This window comes from Manis pentadactyla, chromosome 7, assembly GCF_030020395.1.
Source record: "Manis pentadactyla isolate mManPen7 chromosome 7, mManPen7.hap1, whole genome shotgun sequence".
Classification (NCBI taxonomy): domain Eukaryota; kingdom Metazoa; phylum Chordata; class Mammalia; order Pholidota; family Manidae; genus Manis; species Manis pentadactyla.
In genome coordinates this window covers 61,327,938-61,345,791 of record NC_080025.1, presented here as the reverse complement: position 1 = coordinate 61,345,791, position 17,854 = coordinate 61,327,938, and the positions used below count along the sequence as shown (strand labels likewise).

The window sequence follows — 17,854 nt, the reverse complement described above, 5'->3', positions numbered from 1 at the left end:
ACTTAAAAAAGGAAAGGTAGCTCTGCATTTAGGCTCCTTGGACATGCTAAAAAGTGATCATTTCCATCTGCAGTATGCAGTGGGTTACGGGAAGAACTGACCAGAAAAGTCAGGACGGATATCAAGGGATTCATGTATCTCCTGAGTTATATATATGTATCTTATCTGAGGTATACTATCAGTGCCAAACTTGTCAAACATAACTCTTCCACGAAATAGACAACACATTCTAAAATCAGGAAAATTTTGTTCACATACAAAAGTAGTTATATATCAGATGGAAGAAAAATTAAGAGCTATTACACTACTCTGAAGATCTAAAACCCATCATGTCACTTTTAACCAGACTGAGTATTTGAAAGCAGTAGCACTCTGTCCTCCCCTCCTAGGACAGAAACAGTCCTGTCTAGAGGGAAGGGAGGTGATTTACATGCCATCCCAGCACCCATGCCTGACTGATTCAGCAACCTTGTTTAAGGCAATTTCCAATATTTTTCTCTGTTGATATAAATCAACTTTTGATACTAGCTTTTAAGAGGGGGAAAAAAAATTTTCAGATTGGAATCAGTGTCAAGATCATATGGTTTCTGTTAAAAGAGAAACAAGAACTTTTAAAGATGACAAGATGAAAATGAAATAACAAATGTAAGAAAATAATTACAAAACAAAGGTAAAAGGATTACAGTTGTCAATTTTAGTATTTATTAAAATGTGGAAGATCAGAAAAATTGCTCTCAAACTTCAGTGAAAAATCTTGCACCTTTGCTAAAAGTAAAATGAATTTTGAGATACTTGCTTTACATGACAATGAGCTTGTCAAAAAATTAACTGAATTCAAATTTACTAAAGCAATGTACATCTATTGTTTACAAAAATTATCTTACCTGCTGTATTTGGGAAAAAACTTACACTTGTGAACACTAATGAAATACCTTGAAAACTTAACCCAAGAAATAAAATGTTTCCCACCCTCTGTGACCCCGTCCCCAAAGTTACAGAATGGGTTAAAAATGAGTATGTGGGAACAAACAATATTTCTAACAGTCTTACACATGCATGCGTCATACACACACACACACAAACACACACAGTATTGTGCTAGATTAACCTAATCTTAAGGTCAATAGCCTTAGGGACAAGGAATATAATGAATATGGCTTCAGTAAAGTTTTCAACTAAATATCACAAATGCTTAATTCTTTTGCCAGCTAACCAGCTAACCTGAGTATGAAATATATATTACTTAGATAGCTAAAAGGGTATGAATTAAAAAAAAAAAAAACCACTGTAGCAGACACCATTGAGGTACCATAGTTTTTTTGTAAAGGTCTGTGTATCAATTTAATAATTTACATAATAACTTTATTCTATACAGTATAAGATCATATAAAAACTATATCTTAAATGCTTTATTGTTCTGGTCCAAGAAATTGGAAATAACAGCAAAAAAAAAACCTTTGTGTTTACTTAAAGAACAGGAATGTATTAACTAGGAAACCCTTAATAATGATGCAATATTGAAACTGAAATTATGTGTGTGTGACAAAGGTAGTCAACAAGTTTTCAGACTGCATCTGAAGAGGATTTTAAAATTATAACCCAATGGACAAGAAATATAAACATTATTCAAGGTGACAAAGTTGTATCTTGAAATCTGAGCTCACTTATATATTTCACCTCTGGGGATATATGCATTTTACAAAACAAATTTTTCAGGATATGGGAAAGTTTGTCTGTAGGTTATATAGGAAACTATATCTAAAAGCAACCACTTATGGTTGTTTTAGATATGTCTTTAAGTTAAAAGCTTAAGGCTCATATAGTTTGGGAGGATACCTTAAACATGTTTTATTACAGTATGATCTCTTGCATCTATGTGTATGCAACTGGAAATTGGAACTAAAACAAACTGTTAAATATATCACCCTTCAATTAAAAAAAAGAAACACAGAAAAGCATTTTAATCACATCCTCTCCTATTTCTCAATATTGGTTTATGAAATTTTTGTCTCCTAAAAAGGTAGGTGCAGATACAGACATTTAGCTTAAAAGAAAGGATTAAAGTGGTGAGGAACAGGATAAGACAATCACATAAAAAGCAAAGTCCCCTATTTACATTATCATGATTTATACCTTCCTTATACCATGAAAATTCCTGTGTGGCAAATATATACATTTTCTACAAACCATATGATTTCCTATATTTGCCTACCCTTTCATCTGGAGGCCAGAAATGACATCATTGCTGCAGTTTATTTTTCTCTGGGGAAATGCCACTTTCTAAGATAAGAAGTTTTATGGGTACAACAAATGAGGGTTGGAGCAGAAACCACTGAAGTGGAAACAGCAACACTAGCTCAAAAGGCAGCACAAAAAACCCCCGTTGAAAGTCATCAACCAAAGTATGAGTCCAGAAAAATACCAAAGACAAAATAAAATAGATTGGCAATGAGTGGAGTTCCTTACATCAAAGCATAAAGACACTTTTGACTTTTAATTACAGTAGTGGAACCGATCTGAAATAGTGAAGTTCATCAGATTTATTTTAACAATCTAGCTAGGCAATGGCAATTGTATTTCCTACCCCAATTTTACTTTCTAGAGCTTCTTTTGAAAAAGTAGTACTCTAAATTTTTTAGCTTACTGAGGCAGGAAAAGGGATCCTTAGGAAGGTGAGGTAACAACATATCTTATTTTGTGAGTTACATCTCTGTATAGCAGTTGAGTCACTGCCCTTATTTTAAGATTTTGTATTTGCTATATTTACTTCCTGTTCTGCAAGAAAAATGTAAAAGAATTTAACTGCTCACAATTAAACATTTTTTTAACTAAAGATTTTTACTCAGCTACTATTTAGATGCTTATTAGTAAGAAAACTTCTCAACTTCTTATCATTCCATACACTATAAAGAAAATTTATGAGGGCTGTATAATCTGGCAACATAACTTCATTAGTTAGAAGGGTTAGATACCACTAACACACCTTGTTTCTCCCAACTTCATAAAACTGTTTCAATTACCTAAACTCCCTTCTTAATATTGAATATAAATATTTTTAAATGTATTCCAGGGAGTGGGGCTAGGAAGTGTCACATATTCATCTAATTCAGCAATTTAAGAAGTTATGCAAAATATTATATATATATTTACACACACACACACACTCCCATACATATATAAATATGCTTTCATAACCGAATCTTGGTTTTAAAAATGCTTGCACAGCGTGGGGAATTTAAATATTCACTAGATTTGAATACGTACATTTGCACTCCATTACCATTCTAAATGAATATACCAGCAGAAATAATAGATCAACTGAATGATTTAACTGAATTGCCAGTTTGTCATTTTGCAGACCCAACAGAAAACATACTTATTATTATGAACCTTTATTAAGTGGCTCACATTTCAGTATAAATCACACTAAAAAGATTTTTAAAAGCTATTTACACTACAGTGCTGACACATTTAAAATGAAAAAAAAAAACCTGGTATAAATAAGCTCTATGGAAAAGCCTTAACTTGTCAAAAAAAGAATTCTGGCTCATATTACAAAAAAAAAATATATATATATATATGTCAGCTATATTCTAAAACCTACAACTCTAACTCAAATGATTTTTAGACTCCTTTTGCTTACACCTGCAATGTTTACAGTGCATCTGGCCCTAAGTGCTTCGATACTTCACAGTTATGGACAGGCACTGAGGAATGTTACAAACCTACATAAACTATATTTTGTAACAGACTTGGGAGCAAGTCCTTGGCTTGCTTTCAGAATTATGAACCTTTATTACATTATTAGGTTTTTAAAAAAAGAATTTTAGATGGTATGTACAAATTTAGCACAAAATATCATCATCTTTTCTATCTTGATTTGAATGCGCTGAACTATGTTGCCTTGTATCAACTAGACTTATGAGACTTCCAGAACATAATTCTTCCTTTAAATCTTTGTTGCTATTTTCAAATTTAGAGTCCAGGTTAATCTTAAATTCTGTAAATTGAACATGATCCAATTTTGCTTTAACATTCTGGCCATCCATATTTGGTGCTCTAGTCTTTTCAGGAATATAAACATTCACAGGTTCTTCCTTGATTCTTACAGATGGAACAGGTTCGTGTTTAATCTGCTGTAATTCATATTTAGAATGAAGTTTGTCTGAAAAAATAGAATCCAAGGAGGTTTTGCTAACAGCACAAACCATACTGCCAGTATGAGGTCCAAGAACAGATGACATGGAATCTGGTGATGTGCCTGTTTCATGAGCAGCTATATTCTGAGCAGTGTCCTCCTCTGAGTGATATAACTTCAGCCGAACATGCCATGCTAAACTACATACAGCGGAAACTGTCTTGAACTGATGAACAACATTCCTTGGAATAAAATAAATGTCATTATCATACAGCTGAATCCTGGCATAGCGAATGCCTTCCCTCCTCAGCTGATTAAGTTTTGCATCATCCACCCATTGGACACACTAAAAAAAAGAAACAAGGAATACTAGTAAGTCTTTTCCATAATAAAAATTACACTGGAGACAATAATGGTTTAAAACATACCTGGGACAGTGGAGGTTCATGTAAATCTAACTGCATTCGTTGAACTACTTCTAAGAAATCTTCAGCATGAAAACAAATTACATCTTTGGTTATTCGGGGTTGGTCAGGCCTAAAAAGAAGTATGAGATAATGAGGAATCTGCCACTAATGTGTTACTCTGTTAAGTCCTTATTAAACTTAGAAACTTAGAGCAAGAATAGTTTATGGTCAAAACCAAAGTACTGTCTTAAAAATAAAGTTAAACTGTAATAAGACCACTTTATATATTCAAAGGGATTAATTCCATGAGTTTCAAACTAAACAGATAAAAATAACTCACCTCATTTTATTATTGCTATGTGTAACCACATTTTGAAATGACTGTAATTAATTATACATATCAAAAATAGTAAGTGTTTTAAAGCTAAGGTCAATATTTCAACAAATTAAGTACTGAAGTTGAAAATACTACATAAAAATTAGAGGTACATATGGGGAAAATGTACATATGACTTTTTTTTCAATAAAGACAAATATAACTACAATGATACCTAAAACTCCTGAATAACTCTTAATAAATTAAGAGACATTAATCAGGAAAGTACTAATAAAATAAACTGTAACCACTCTATTTGCTGGGGTTAATAGGGTAAGTATAATTCTAAAAAATCCCCAAATTCTTCAGTCAGAAATAAACAAATACATTTTTACAGAAGATGCCCAAAAATGGATTTTGGAATGAAATTCCAAGCAACATAAATACAACAACAAAAAAAATCATAACCAAGGCAAATCATAACCAAACTTTTCAAAACCAGTGGTAAAGAAAAAAATCTAAAACTCATACATTACATTTATAAACAGGGAAAGAGGGATAAGAATGATTTCAGACTTCTCATCAGAAATCACTTAAGCCAGATTATTCAAGCCAATATCAAAACACTGGAAGAAAGAGTCAACCTAGAATTCAATACTATCAAAAGGTCCTTCAAACACATAAAATAAAAACATCTTAAGACAAAAGCTAACAAAATCTGTTACCAGGAGACCAGCACAACAAAGAATGTTAAAGGAACTTCTTCAGGCTGAGGGAAAATGATACTTAGATGAAAATACAGATCTATTCAAAAGAATGTAGAGTACCAGTAATAGTAAACATGAGAGGTATTTTATTCTCATTAAAAAAATTATCTTTAGAAATAATTCCTTAAAGCCAAAGTAACATATGGGGGCGTGGTGGTGGTGGGTTACAGTATATGTAAAATGTATGATAATAATTATCACAAAGATGTGAAATTGGGGGAGGGGTGGTAAATGGAAGTATATTATGGAAAGGTTCTTATACATTACACAAAAAGATATTTGACAGTAGACTGATAACTTTACAGCAACCACTAATAAGCAAATAGTAGACATGTGTATAATAGGATGCTAAAAGGCAAGAAAGAAAAGAGGGGAAAAGGAATGAGAACAGAAGAAAAAAATGGGAAAAAGTAAGATGGTAAACTTAAATCCAAACTTATTGATAGTTATATGTACATGGTCTAAGTAGTCCAATTAAAAGATTACCAGTGGATTAAAAAAAAAGCAAGACTCAACTATATGACATCTACATGAAACTCAACTATATGACATCTACATGAAACAGTAACAGGCTAAAAGAAATAGAATGGAAAAAGATATAACATGCAAACACCAATCAAAAGAAAACTAGTCATATTAATACCAGACAGAATAGATTTCAGGACAATAAATATGTCCAGGGACAAACCGGGCACTTAATAAAGAGGTCAATTATTCAAAAAGAAATAATCATTCTAAATGTGTAGCCACCTAACAGCAGAGCTTCAAAATGCATGAACAACCTTGAAAACCTTATGTCAAATGAAGGAAGTTAAGCACAAAAACACATATTATGATTCCATTTATATGAACTATCTAGAATAGATGAATATAGAGAGACAGAAGGTAGATTTGTAGTTGCTTTGAGGGGGTGAGGGTATAGGATTAGGGAGTAATAGCTAAAGAGTACAGGGTTTCTTTTTGAAGTGATAAAAATATTCTATAATTGTGATGGTTGTACAACTCAGTAAATATATTAAAAATCACTGAATTATAAACTTTAAAAAGATGAATTGTATATGGTGGGTGAAATATAGCTCAATAAAGCTGTTACAAAGAAAAAAAACATGTAAACAAACTAGCAAAACTGAAATGAGAAACGGTCAAATCCAGTGTTACATTGGAGGTTAATAAGTAGACAAAAATCAGTAAGGATATAGAAGACTTGTTTGAACCACAGTATCAACAAAGTTGACTTACCTGGCATTTATAGGGCATTATACCCCAACAGCAGAATACACCATTTCTTTTAAGTAAACATAGAACATTCATCAAGATAGCCCATAAAATAAACTCCAGAATATCAAGAAAGACTGAAATTATATGGAGTATGTTCTTTGACCACAAGGAATTAATTTGGGAATCACGAACACCCAAAAAATTTCTGGAAAAAATCCTCAGATATTGGAAAGCAAACAACACTCTGAGTAATCTGAGAGCTAAAAAATACATCAAACTGAAAATGAGAAAAATTCTGAAATGTATAAAAATGAAAACATAATATTAAAATTTGTATAATACAGCTAAGGTAGTGCTTAAAAACCTAGTTTCAAATACTTATTAGAAGAGAGGTCTCAATAATCTAAGCTCTAACTTAAGCCAGAAAGAGAAGAATAAGTGCTTTACTTAAAAGAACAGAAATAAACAGAAATCAGAAAAACAAAACAAAATCAATGCAACAAACGGCTGATTTCCTGAAAAGATGAATAAAATTAACAATATAAACACAAAAATCATTAACAGAATTAGTAAACCGAATCAGCACTGTTGCATGTATTACCATAAATATTATCACATGTATTATATATATTATGTATACCATACATAGTCATGTATCTATCAGCTATACACACATATCTCTCCTGGTTATTCTATATTATATCTGTATATATGATACACATAATAGTGTGCAGAAATTGTGTATATATAATCAAAGATACAGATATGACATATATGATAATACACAACAACCTACAGGTTTTTAATCTCAGAAATGGAAATGTAATCATGGAATTAGAGAGCCTTAGGGTAAGCATGTTTTATTTTATAAGAAACTGCCGGAGGGGCAGAAAATGGCGGTGTGAGTCGAGCAGCAGAAATCTCCTCCCAAAACAACATATATCTATGAAAATATAACAAAGACAACCCTTCCTAGAATAAAGACCAGAGGACACAGGACAATATCCAGACCACATCCGCACCTGAGAGAACCCGGCGCCTCGCGAAGGGGGTAAGATACAAGCCCCAGCCCGGCGGGAGCCGAGCGCCCCTCCCCCCAGCTCCCGGCGGGAGAAGAATAGGCAGAGCGGGAGGGAGACGGAGCACAGGGCTGCCGAACACCCAGCCCCAGCCATCCGGGCCAGAGCGCAGGGCCCTCGATACTGGGAAAACAGGGCAGCAAGAACAGTGAGCGGGCACTAGAGGCCGGGTGTCGGAGGATATAAGAAAGGCGCCCGACCATTTTTTTTTTCTTTTTTTCTGTTTTGTTTTGGCGAGTGCTTTTTGGAAGTCTTAAAGGGATAGGGACCCCAATACTAGGGAAACAGGGCAGCAAGACCGGTGAGCAGAGGCCTGAGGCTGGGACCGGAGAATAAAGAAAAACGATCGACCACCTTTTTTTTTTTATTTAAAAAAAATTTCTTTTTTTTTAATTTGAAAAATTTTTTTCTTTTTTTTTTTTTTTTTGCTGGTCGTTGTTTTGTTTTGGCGGGTGCTTTCTGGAAGTCTTAAAGGGGCGGGGCGGGACACTTAATCCAGAGGTAGGGAATCCGGGGATTTCTGGGCACCTGAACCCCTGGGCTGCAGGGAGCAGGGAGGCCCCCTACGGAGATAAACAGCCTCCCAGCCACTCCTGCTCCAACGCAACTCCACCATTTTCGAGTAGCTGCCCGAGCCAGGCCACGCCCACAGCAACAGCGGAGATTAACTCCATAGCAGCCGGGCAGGAAGCACAAACCCTGTCTGCGCGCAGCTGCGCAGCACAAGCCACTAGAGGTCGCTATTCTCCCAGGAGAGGAGAGCCACAAACCAACAAGAAAGGAAGCCCTTCCAGCCGTCACTCGTCCCAGCTCTGCAAATTATTCCTATCACCATGAAAAGGCAAAGCTACAGGCAGACAAACATCACAGAGACAACACCAGAGAAGGAGACAGACCTAACCAGTCTTCCTGAAAAAGAATTCAAAATAAGAATCATAAACATGCTGACAGAGATGCAGAGAAATACGCAAGAGAAATGGGATGAAGTCCGGAGGGAAATCACAGATGCCAGAAAGGAGATCGCAGAAATGAAACAAACTCTGGAAGGGTTTATAAGCAGAATGGATAGAATGCAAGAGGCCATTGATGGAACTGAAATCAGAGAACAGGAACGCATACAAGCTGACATAGAGAGAGACAAAAGGATCTCCAGGAATGAAACAATATTAAGAGAACTGTGTGACCAATCCAAAAGGAACAATATCCGTATTATAGGGGTCCCAGAAGAAGAAGAGAGAGGAAAAGAGATGGAAAGTATCTTAGAAGAAATAATTGCTGAAAACTTACCCAAACTGGGGGAGGAAATAATCGAACAGACCACGGAAATACACAGAACCCCCAACAGAAAGGATCCAAGAAGGACAACACCAAGACACATAATAATTAAAATGGCAAAGATCAAGGACAAGGAAAGAGTGTTAAAGGTAGCTAGAGAGAAAAAGGTCACCTATAAAGGAAAACCCATCAGGCTAACATCAGATTTCTCAACAGAAACCCTACAGGCCAGAAGAGAATGGCATGATATATTTAATAAAATGACACAGAAGGGCCTTGAACCAAGGATACTGTATCCAGCACGACTATCATTCAAATATGACGGTGGGATTAAACAATTCCCTGACAAACAAAAGCTGAGGGGATTTGCTTTCCACAAACCACCTCGACAGAACATCTTACAGGGACTACTCTAGATGGGAGCACTCCTAGAAAGAGCACAGCACAAAACACCCAACATATGAAGAATCGAGGAGGAGGAACAAGAAGAGAGAGAAGAAAAGAATCTCCAGACAGTGTATATAACAGCTCAATAAGCGAGCTAAGTTAGGCAGTAAGATACTAAAGAGGCTAACCTTGAACCTTTGGTAACCACGAATTTAAAGCCTGCAATGGCAGTAAGTACATATCTTTCAATAGTCACCCTAAACGTTAATGGGCTGAATGAACCAATCAAAAGACACAGAGTAACAGAATGGATAAAAAAGCAAGACCCATCTATATGCTGCTTACAAGAAACTCACCTCAAACCCAAAGACATGTACAGACTAAAAGTCAAGGGATGGAAAAACATATTTCAAGCAAACAACAGTGAGAAGAAAGCAGGGATTGCAGTACTAATATCAGACAAAATAGACTTCAAAACAAAGAAAGTAACAAGAGATAAAGAAGGACAGACACTACATAACGATAAAGGGCTCAGTCAAACTAGAGAATATAACCATTCTAAATATATATGCACCCAACACAGGAGCACCAGCATATGTGAAACAAATACTAACAGAACTAAAGGGGGATATAGACTGCAATGCATTCATTCTACGAGACTTCAACACACCACTCACCCCAAAGGATAGATCCACTGGGCAGAAAATAAGTAAGGACACGGAAGCACTGAACAACAGAGTAGAGCAGATGGACCTAATAGACATCTATAGAAGTCTACATCCAAAACCAACAGGATATACATTCTTCTCAAGTGCACATGGAACATTCTCCAGAATAGACCACATACTAGGCCACAAAAAGAGCCTCAGAAAATTCCAAAAGATTGAAATCCTACCAACCAACTTTTCAGACCACAAAGGCATAAAACTAGAAATAAACTGTACAAAGAAAGCAAAGAGGCTCACAAACACATGGAGGCTTAACAACACGCTCCTAAATAATCAATGGATCAATGACCAAATCAAAATGGAGATCCAGCAATATATGGAAACAAATGACAACAACAACACTAAGCCCCAACTTCTGTGGGACACAGCAAAAGCAGTCTTAAGAGGAAAGTATATAGCAATCCAAGCATATTTAAAAAAGGAAGAACAATCCCAAATGAATGGTCTAATGTCAAAACTATCGAAATTGGAAAAAGAAGCACAGATGAGGCCTAAGGTCAACAGAAGGAGGGACACAATAAAGATCAGAGAAGAAATAAATAAAATTGAGAAGAATAAAACAATAGCAAAAATCAATGAAACCAAGAGCTGCTCCTTCGAGAAAATAAACAAAATAAATAAGCCTCTAGCCAGACTTATTAAGAAGAAAAGAGAGTCAACACAAATCAACAGTATCAGAAATGAGAAAGGAAAAATCATGACGGACCCCACAGAAATACAAAGAATTATTAGAGAATACTATGAGAACCTATATGCTAACAAGCTGGGAAACCTAGGAGAAATGGACAACTTCCTAGAAAAATACAACCTTCCAAGACTGACCCAGGAAGAAACAGAAAATCTAAACAGACCAATCACCAGCAACGAAATTGAAGCGGTAATCAAAAAACTACCAAAGAACAAAACCCCCAGGCCAGATGGATTTACGTCGGAATTTTATCAGACATACAGGGAAGACATAGTACCCATTCTCCTTAGAGTTTTCCAAAAAATAGAGGAGGAGGGGATACTCCCAAACTCATTCTATGAAGCTAACATCACCCTAATACCAAAACCAGGCAAAGACCCCACCAAAAAAGAAAACTACAGACCAATATCCCTGATGAATGTAGATGCAAAAATACTCAACAAAATATTAGGAAACCGAATTCAAAAATACATCAAAAGGATCGTACACCATGACCAAGTGGGATTCATCCCAGGGATGCAAGGATGGTACAACATTCAAAAGTCCATCAACATCATCCACCACATCAACAAAATGAAAGACAAAAACCACATGATCATCTCCGTACATGCTGAAAAAGCATTTGACAAAGTTCAACATCCATTCATGAAAAAACTCTCAGCAAAATGGGAATAGAGGGCAAGTACCTCAACATAATAAAGGCCATCTATGATAAACCCACAGCCAACATTATACTGAACAGCGAGAAGCTGAAAGCATTTCCTCTTGAGATCGGGAACTAGACAGGGATGCCCACTCTCTCCACTGTTCTTTAACATAGTACTGGAGGTCCTAGCCACGGCAATCAGACAAAATAAAGAAATACAAGGAATCCAGATTGGTAAAGAAGAAGTTAAACTGTCACTATTTGCAGATGACATGATACTGTACATAAAAAACCCTAAAGACTCCACCCCAAAACTACTAGAACTGATATCGGAATACAGCAAAGTTGCAGGATACAAAATCAACACACAGAAATCTGTGGCTTTCCTATATACTAACAATGAACCAACAGAAAGAGAAATCAGGAAAACAACTCCATTCACAATTTCATCAAAAAAAATAAAATACCTAGGAATAAACCTAACCAAAGAAGTGAAAGACTTATACTCTGAAAACTACAAGTCACTCTTAAGAGAAATTAAAGGGGACACTAACAGATGGAAACTCATCCCATGCTCGTGGCTAGGAAGAATTAATATCGTCAAAATGGCCATCCTGCCCAAAGCAATATACAGATTTGATGCATTCCCTATGAAACTACCAGCAACATTCTTCAATGAACTGGAACAAATAATCCAAAAATTCATATGGAAACACCAAAGACCCCAACTAGCCAAAGCAATCCTGAGAAAGAAGAATACAGTAGGGGGGATCTCACTCCCCAACTTCAAGCTCTACTATAAAGCCATAGTAATCAAGACAATTTGGTACTGGCACAAGAGCAGAGCCACAGACCAATGGAACAGACTAGAGAATCCAGACATTAACCCAGACATATATGGTCAATTAATATTTGATAAAGGAGCCATGGACATACAATGGCGAAATGACAGTCTCTTCAACAGGTGGTGCTGGCAAAACTGGACAGCTACAAGTAGGAGAATGAAACTGGACCATTGTCTAACCCCATATACAAAAGTAAACTCAAAATGGATCAAAGACCTGAATGTAAGCCATGAAACCATTAAACTCTTGGAAGAAAACATAGGCAAAAACCTCTCAGACATAAACATGAGTGATCTCTTCTTGAACATTATCTCCCCGGGCAAGGAAAACAACAGCAAAAATGAGTAAGTGGGACTATATTAAGCTGAAAAGCTTCTGTACAGCAAAAGACACCATCAATAGAACAAAAAGGAACCCTACAGTATGGGAGAATATATTTGAAAATGACAGATCCGATAAAGGCTTGACGTGCAGAATATATAAAGAGCTCACATGCCTCAACAAACAAAAAACAAATAACCCAATTAAAAAATGGGCAGAGGAACTGAACAGACAGTTCTCCAAAAAAGAAATACAGATGGCCAACAGACACATGAAAAGATGCTCCACATCACTAATTATCAGAGAAATGCAAATTAAAACTACAATGAGGTATCACCTCACACCAGTAAGGATGGCTGCCATCCAAAAGACAAACAACAACAAATGTTGGCGAGGCTGTGGAGAAAGGGGAACCCTCCTACACTGCTGGTGGGAATGTAAGTTAGTTCAACCATTGTGGAAAGCAGTACGGAGGTACATCAAAATGCTCAAAACAGACTTACCATTTGACCCAGGAATTGCACTCCGAGGAATTTACCCTAAGAATGCAGCAATCAAGTATGAGAAAGATCAGTGCACCCCTATGTTTATCGCAGCACTATTTATCGCAGCCAAGAATTGCAAGCAACCTAAATGTCCATCGATAGATGAATGGATAAAGAAGATGTGGTACATATACACAATGGAATACTACTCAGCCATAAGAAAAGGGCAAATCCAACCATTTGCAGCAACATGGATGGAGCTGGAGGGTATTATGCTCAGTGAAACAAGCCAAGCGGAGAAAGAGAAATACCAAATGATTTCACTTATCTGTGGAATATAAGAACAAAGGAAAAACTGAAGGAACAAAACAGCAGCAGAATCACAGAACTCAAGAATGGACTAACAGGTACCAAACGGAAAGGGACTGGGGAGGATGGGTGGGTAGGGAGGGATAAGGGGGGGAGAAGTAGGGGGGTATTAAGATTAACATGCATGGGGGGGTAGGAGAAAAGGGAGGACTGTACAACACAGAGAAGGCAAGTAGTGATTCTACAACATTTTGCTATGCTGATGGACAGTGACTGTAAAGGGGTTTATAGGGGAGACCTGGTATAGGGGAGAGCCTAGTAAACATAATATTCGTCATGTAAGTGTAGATTAGTGATACCAAAAACAAAGCAAAAAAAAAAAAAAAAAAGGGCAGTTCCTGTGTGGTAACCTCCAACGAGTTCTACACAAGGGTATAAAGGGCATATAAAAGTGTAGGCAAAGGGTCTGTTTGTGTTTATACAGAGGATCAAAGCCTAATTGGGCTACCCCGAAAATGAACTAAGATACGATATGAAAAAGAACTTCCAACATCTGCACTCTGTGGAAGACTCATGCCAGAAGATGATCATCAAAAAACCCCAACAAAGATCCACGCACTGCTACAGCTGTAGATGCACTCATCCCACCAGTTCCTGGACTTGCCATGGGAATGAGGAAGGAGATATCTAAGCTGGCCTGTGCATACAGTAAAACAACAAATTTGACTGGATCTATACTGTTGGAACTCAACCAAGAATTTGGAGAAGTGCAAATTGTAGCGCTCCAAAGTCTTACAACTACAGACTATTTACTGTTAAAAGAACATATGGCATGTGAACAGTCCCCAGGAATGGGTTGTTCTAATTTATCTGAATTCTCTCAGACTGTTCAAGTTCAGTTGGACAATATCCACCATATCATAGATAAGTTTTCACAAATGCCTAAGGTGCCTAACTGGTTTTCTTGGTTTCACTGGAGATGGCTGGTAATTACAGATATGCTTTGGTTATGTAACTGTACTCCTATTATGTTAATGAGTGTGTGCAATTTAAGTAGTAGCTTAAAACCTATATATGCTGAAGTTACTCTACAAGAAGATATTTCAAAGAAATAATCAATCTTCCCATGTTTTCTCCCACCTGCTACTTCTATAGCTTTTCTTCTTCCTTTCTAATTACAACCCTTAAATAGAATTCGTGCCTCATATCAAATTTACCGAGTATCATAATTCTTCCAAGTGGTAAAGATACCTCAAGACAAATGCTGGGCATAGAAGCCACAGGGCATAAATATGCAAAGAAATAAAAAGCTAACCATTTCAAACAATAAGGCTTCCCTCTCACTTACCGACTTCACATTTCCCTGTATGGCCCCGGAAGATGACTGGTTAGCCAGAGACGGGTAAGATTCCTCAAGGGAGGAACAACCTAAGACAGGCACAGTCGCAGGGGGACATCAGGTGAGAAATTTGGGATCAACAGAGGTGAGGCTTAGAGCCTCACCCCCCCTGTTCTGAGAGAAATCTTCTGCATACGTGGATGTTTTATTGCCCTTGTCTAGCTTGGATTAACACATAGTCTACAGGCACACACCGGATCATCTACATTTGCTCTCTTACAACACTAAACTATGTTTTCTACCTTTATCTTGCATCTACCTACCACTTCAGCATTTTATTAAAAATAATAATAATAAAGAGAGAAATGTGGTATCCACATATAAATCAAGTATAAAAACCAAATGAGTATTCATATTTGAACTGACTGTTTAGAGTTCATAATGCATGAGCAAAACCGAAAGTTTCTGTGATGACTGCCCTTGTACTGTTCACTATGTAACTTATTCATTATGTAAGAATTTGTTCTACATGTAAGAACTTGTTTGTTATGCCTCAGAAGATTGGAGACTGACGAGAATTAGGCTTGGGGTGGATTAATGATTGTGCATTGAGCATTGACTCCCCTATACAGAATTTTATTTTTGTTAACAACCATTTGATCAATAAATATGAGAGATGCCCTCACAAGAAAAAAAAAAGGACAGACTTCCAATGGTAAAATAAATAAGTAACCAGGATGTAATGTATAGCATAAGGAATATAGTCAAGATATTGTAACAGCTTGGTAGGGTGATAGCTGGAACCTAGAATTATGTATATAAATGTTCTACCACTGTGTTGTACACTTGAAACTAATGTAATGTAATACTGTGCGTCAACTACCCTTCAATAAAAAATAATTATTTAAAAAAAAAAAAGAAATGAGAAAGGAAAAATCACTACAGACACCATCAAAATACAAAGAATTATTAGAGAATACCATGAAAAATTATATGCTAACAAATTGGATAACCTACAAGAAATGGACAACTTTCTAGAAAAATAAAACCTTCCAAGACTGACCCGGGAAAAAACAGAAAGTCTGAACAGACCAATTACCAGCAATTAAATTGAATCAGTAATCAAATAACTACCTAAGAACAAAACTCCCAGACCAGATGGCTTCACCACTGAATTTTATCAGACATTTAGAAAAGACCTAATACCCATCCTCCTGAAAGTTTTCCAAAAAGTAGAAGAGGAGGGAATACTTCCAAACTTATTCTATGAAGCCAGCATTACTCTAATACCAAAACCAGGCAAAGACACCACAAAAGAACAGAATTGCAAACAAATAACCCTGATTAACATAGATGCAAAAATCCTCAAGAAAATATTAGCAAACTGAATTCCAATACATTAAAAAGATCATACTTCATGATCAACTGGGATTCATTCCACGGATGCAAGGATGGTACAACATTCGAAAATCCATCAACATCATCCACCACATATACAAAAAGAAAAGAAAAAATCACATGATCATCTCCATAGATGCTGAAAAAGGATTTGACAAAATTCAACACCCATTCATGATAAAGACTCTCAACACAATGGGTACAGAGGGCAAGTACCTCAACATAATAAAGGCCATATATGACAAACCCACAGCCAACATCATAGTTAACTTTGAAAAACTGAAAGCTTTTCCTCTAAGATCAGGAACAAGACAAAGATGCCCACACTCCCCATTTTTATTCAGTATAGCACTGGAGGTCCTAGTTATGGCAATCAGACAACACAAAGAAATAAAAGGCATCCAGATTGGTAAGGAAGAAGTTAAACTGTCACTCTTTTCAGATGACATATTGTACATAAAAAACCCAAAAGAATCCACTCCAAAACTACTAGAACTAATATCTGAATGCAGCAAAGTTGCAGAATACAAAATTAATACACAGAAATCTGTTGCATTCCTATACACTAATGATGAACTAGCAGAAAGAGAAATCAGGAAAACAATTCAATTCACAATTGCATCAAAAAGAAGAAAATACCTAGGAATAAACCTAACCAAGGAAGTGAAAGACCTATACCCTGAAAACTACAAGACACTCTAGATAGAAATTAAAGAAGACACTAATAAATGGAAATCCATCCCATGCTCTCAAGTAGGAAGAATTAATATTGTCAAAATGGCCATCCTGCCTAAAGCAATCTACAGATTCAATGCAATCCCTATCAAAATACCAACAGCTTGCTTCACCGAACTAGAGCAAATAGTTCTGAAATTCATATGCAACCACAAAAGACCCCAAATACCCAAAAGAATCCTTAGAAGGAAGAATAAAGTGGGGAGAATTATGCTCCCCAACTTCAATCTCTACTACAAAGCCACAGTAATCAAAACAATTTGGTACTGGCACAAGAACAAACCCATAGACCAATGGAAGAGAATAGAGAGCCCAGATATAAATCCACACATATATGGCCAATTAATATATGATAAAGAAGCCATGGACATACATGGGGAAATGACAGCCTCTTCAACAACTGGTGTTGGCAAAACTGGACAGCTACATGCAAGAGAATGAAAGTGGATTACTGTCTAACTCCATACACAAAAGTAAACTGGAAATGGATCAAAGACCTGAATGTAAGTCATGAAACCATAAAACTTAGAAAAAAACATAGGCAAAACTCTCTTGAATATAAACATGAGCAACTTTTTCATGAACATATCTCCTCAGGCAAGGGAAACAAAAGCAAAAATGAAAACAAGTGGGACTATATCAAACTAAAAAGCTTCTGTACAGCAAAGGACACCATCAATAGAACAAAAAGGCATCCTACAGTATGGGAGAATATATTCATAAATGACATAAGCAATAAGGGGTTGACATCCAAAATATATAAAGAGCTAACA

General features: G+C 36.2%; 1 protein-coding gene across 2 annotated transcripts in view; it reads right to left on the bottom strand.

Moving 5' to 3' along the window:
* Positions 1-3,771: 3,771 nt before the first annotated feature.
* RSBN1L (round spermatid basic protein 1 like) overlaps positions 3,772-17,854 on the bottom strand; it is a 151,528-nt gene continuing 137,445 nt past the window's right edge. For both annotated transcript variants that reach the window (XM_057504432.1, XM_036892467.2), the window contains 2 exons: positions 4,567-4,675; positions 3,772-4,484 (listed from right to left, as the gene is read on the bottom strand). In XM_057504432.1, the coding sequence (XP_057360415.1) occupies positions 3,846-4,484; positions 4,567-4,675 (748 nt within the window). In that variant the 3' untranslated portion in view covers positions 3,772-3,845. The remainder of the gene's footprint in view (positions 4,485-4,566; positions 4,676-17,854) is intronic.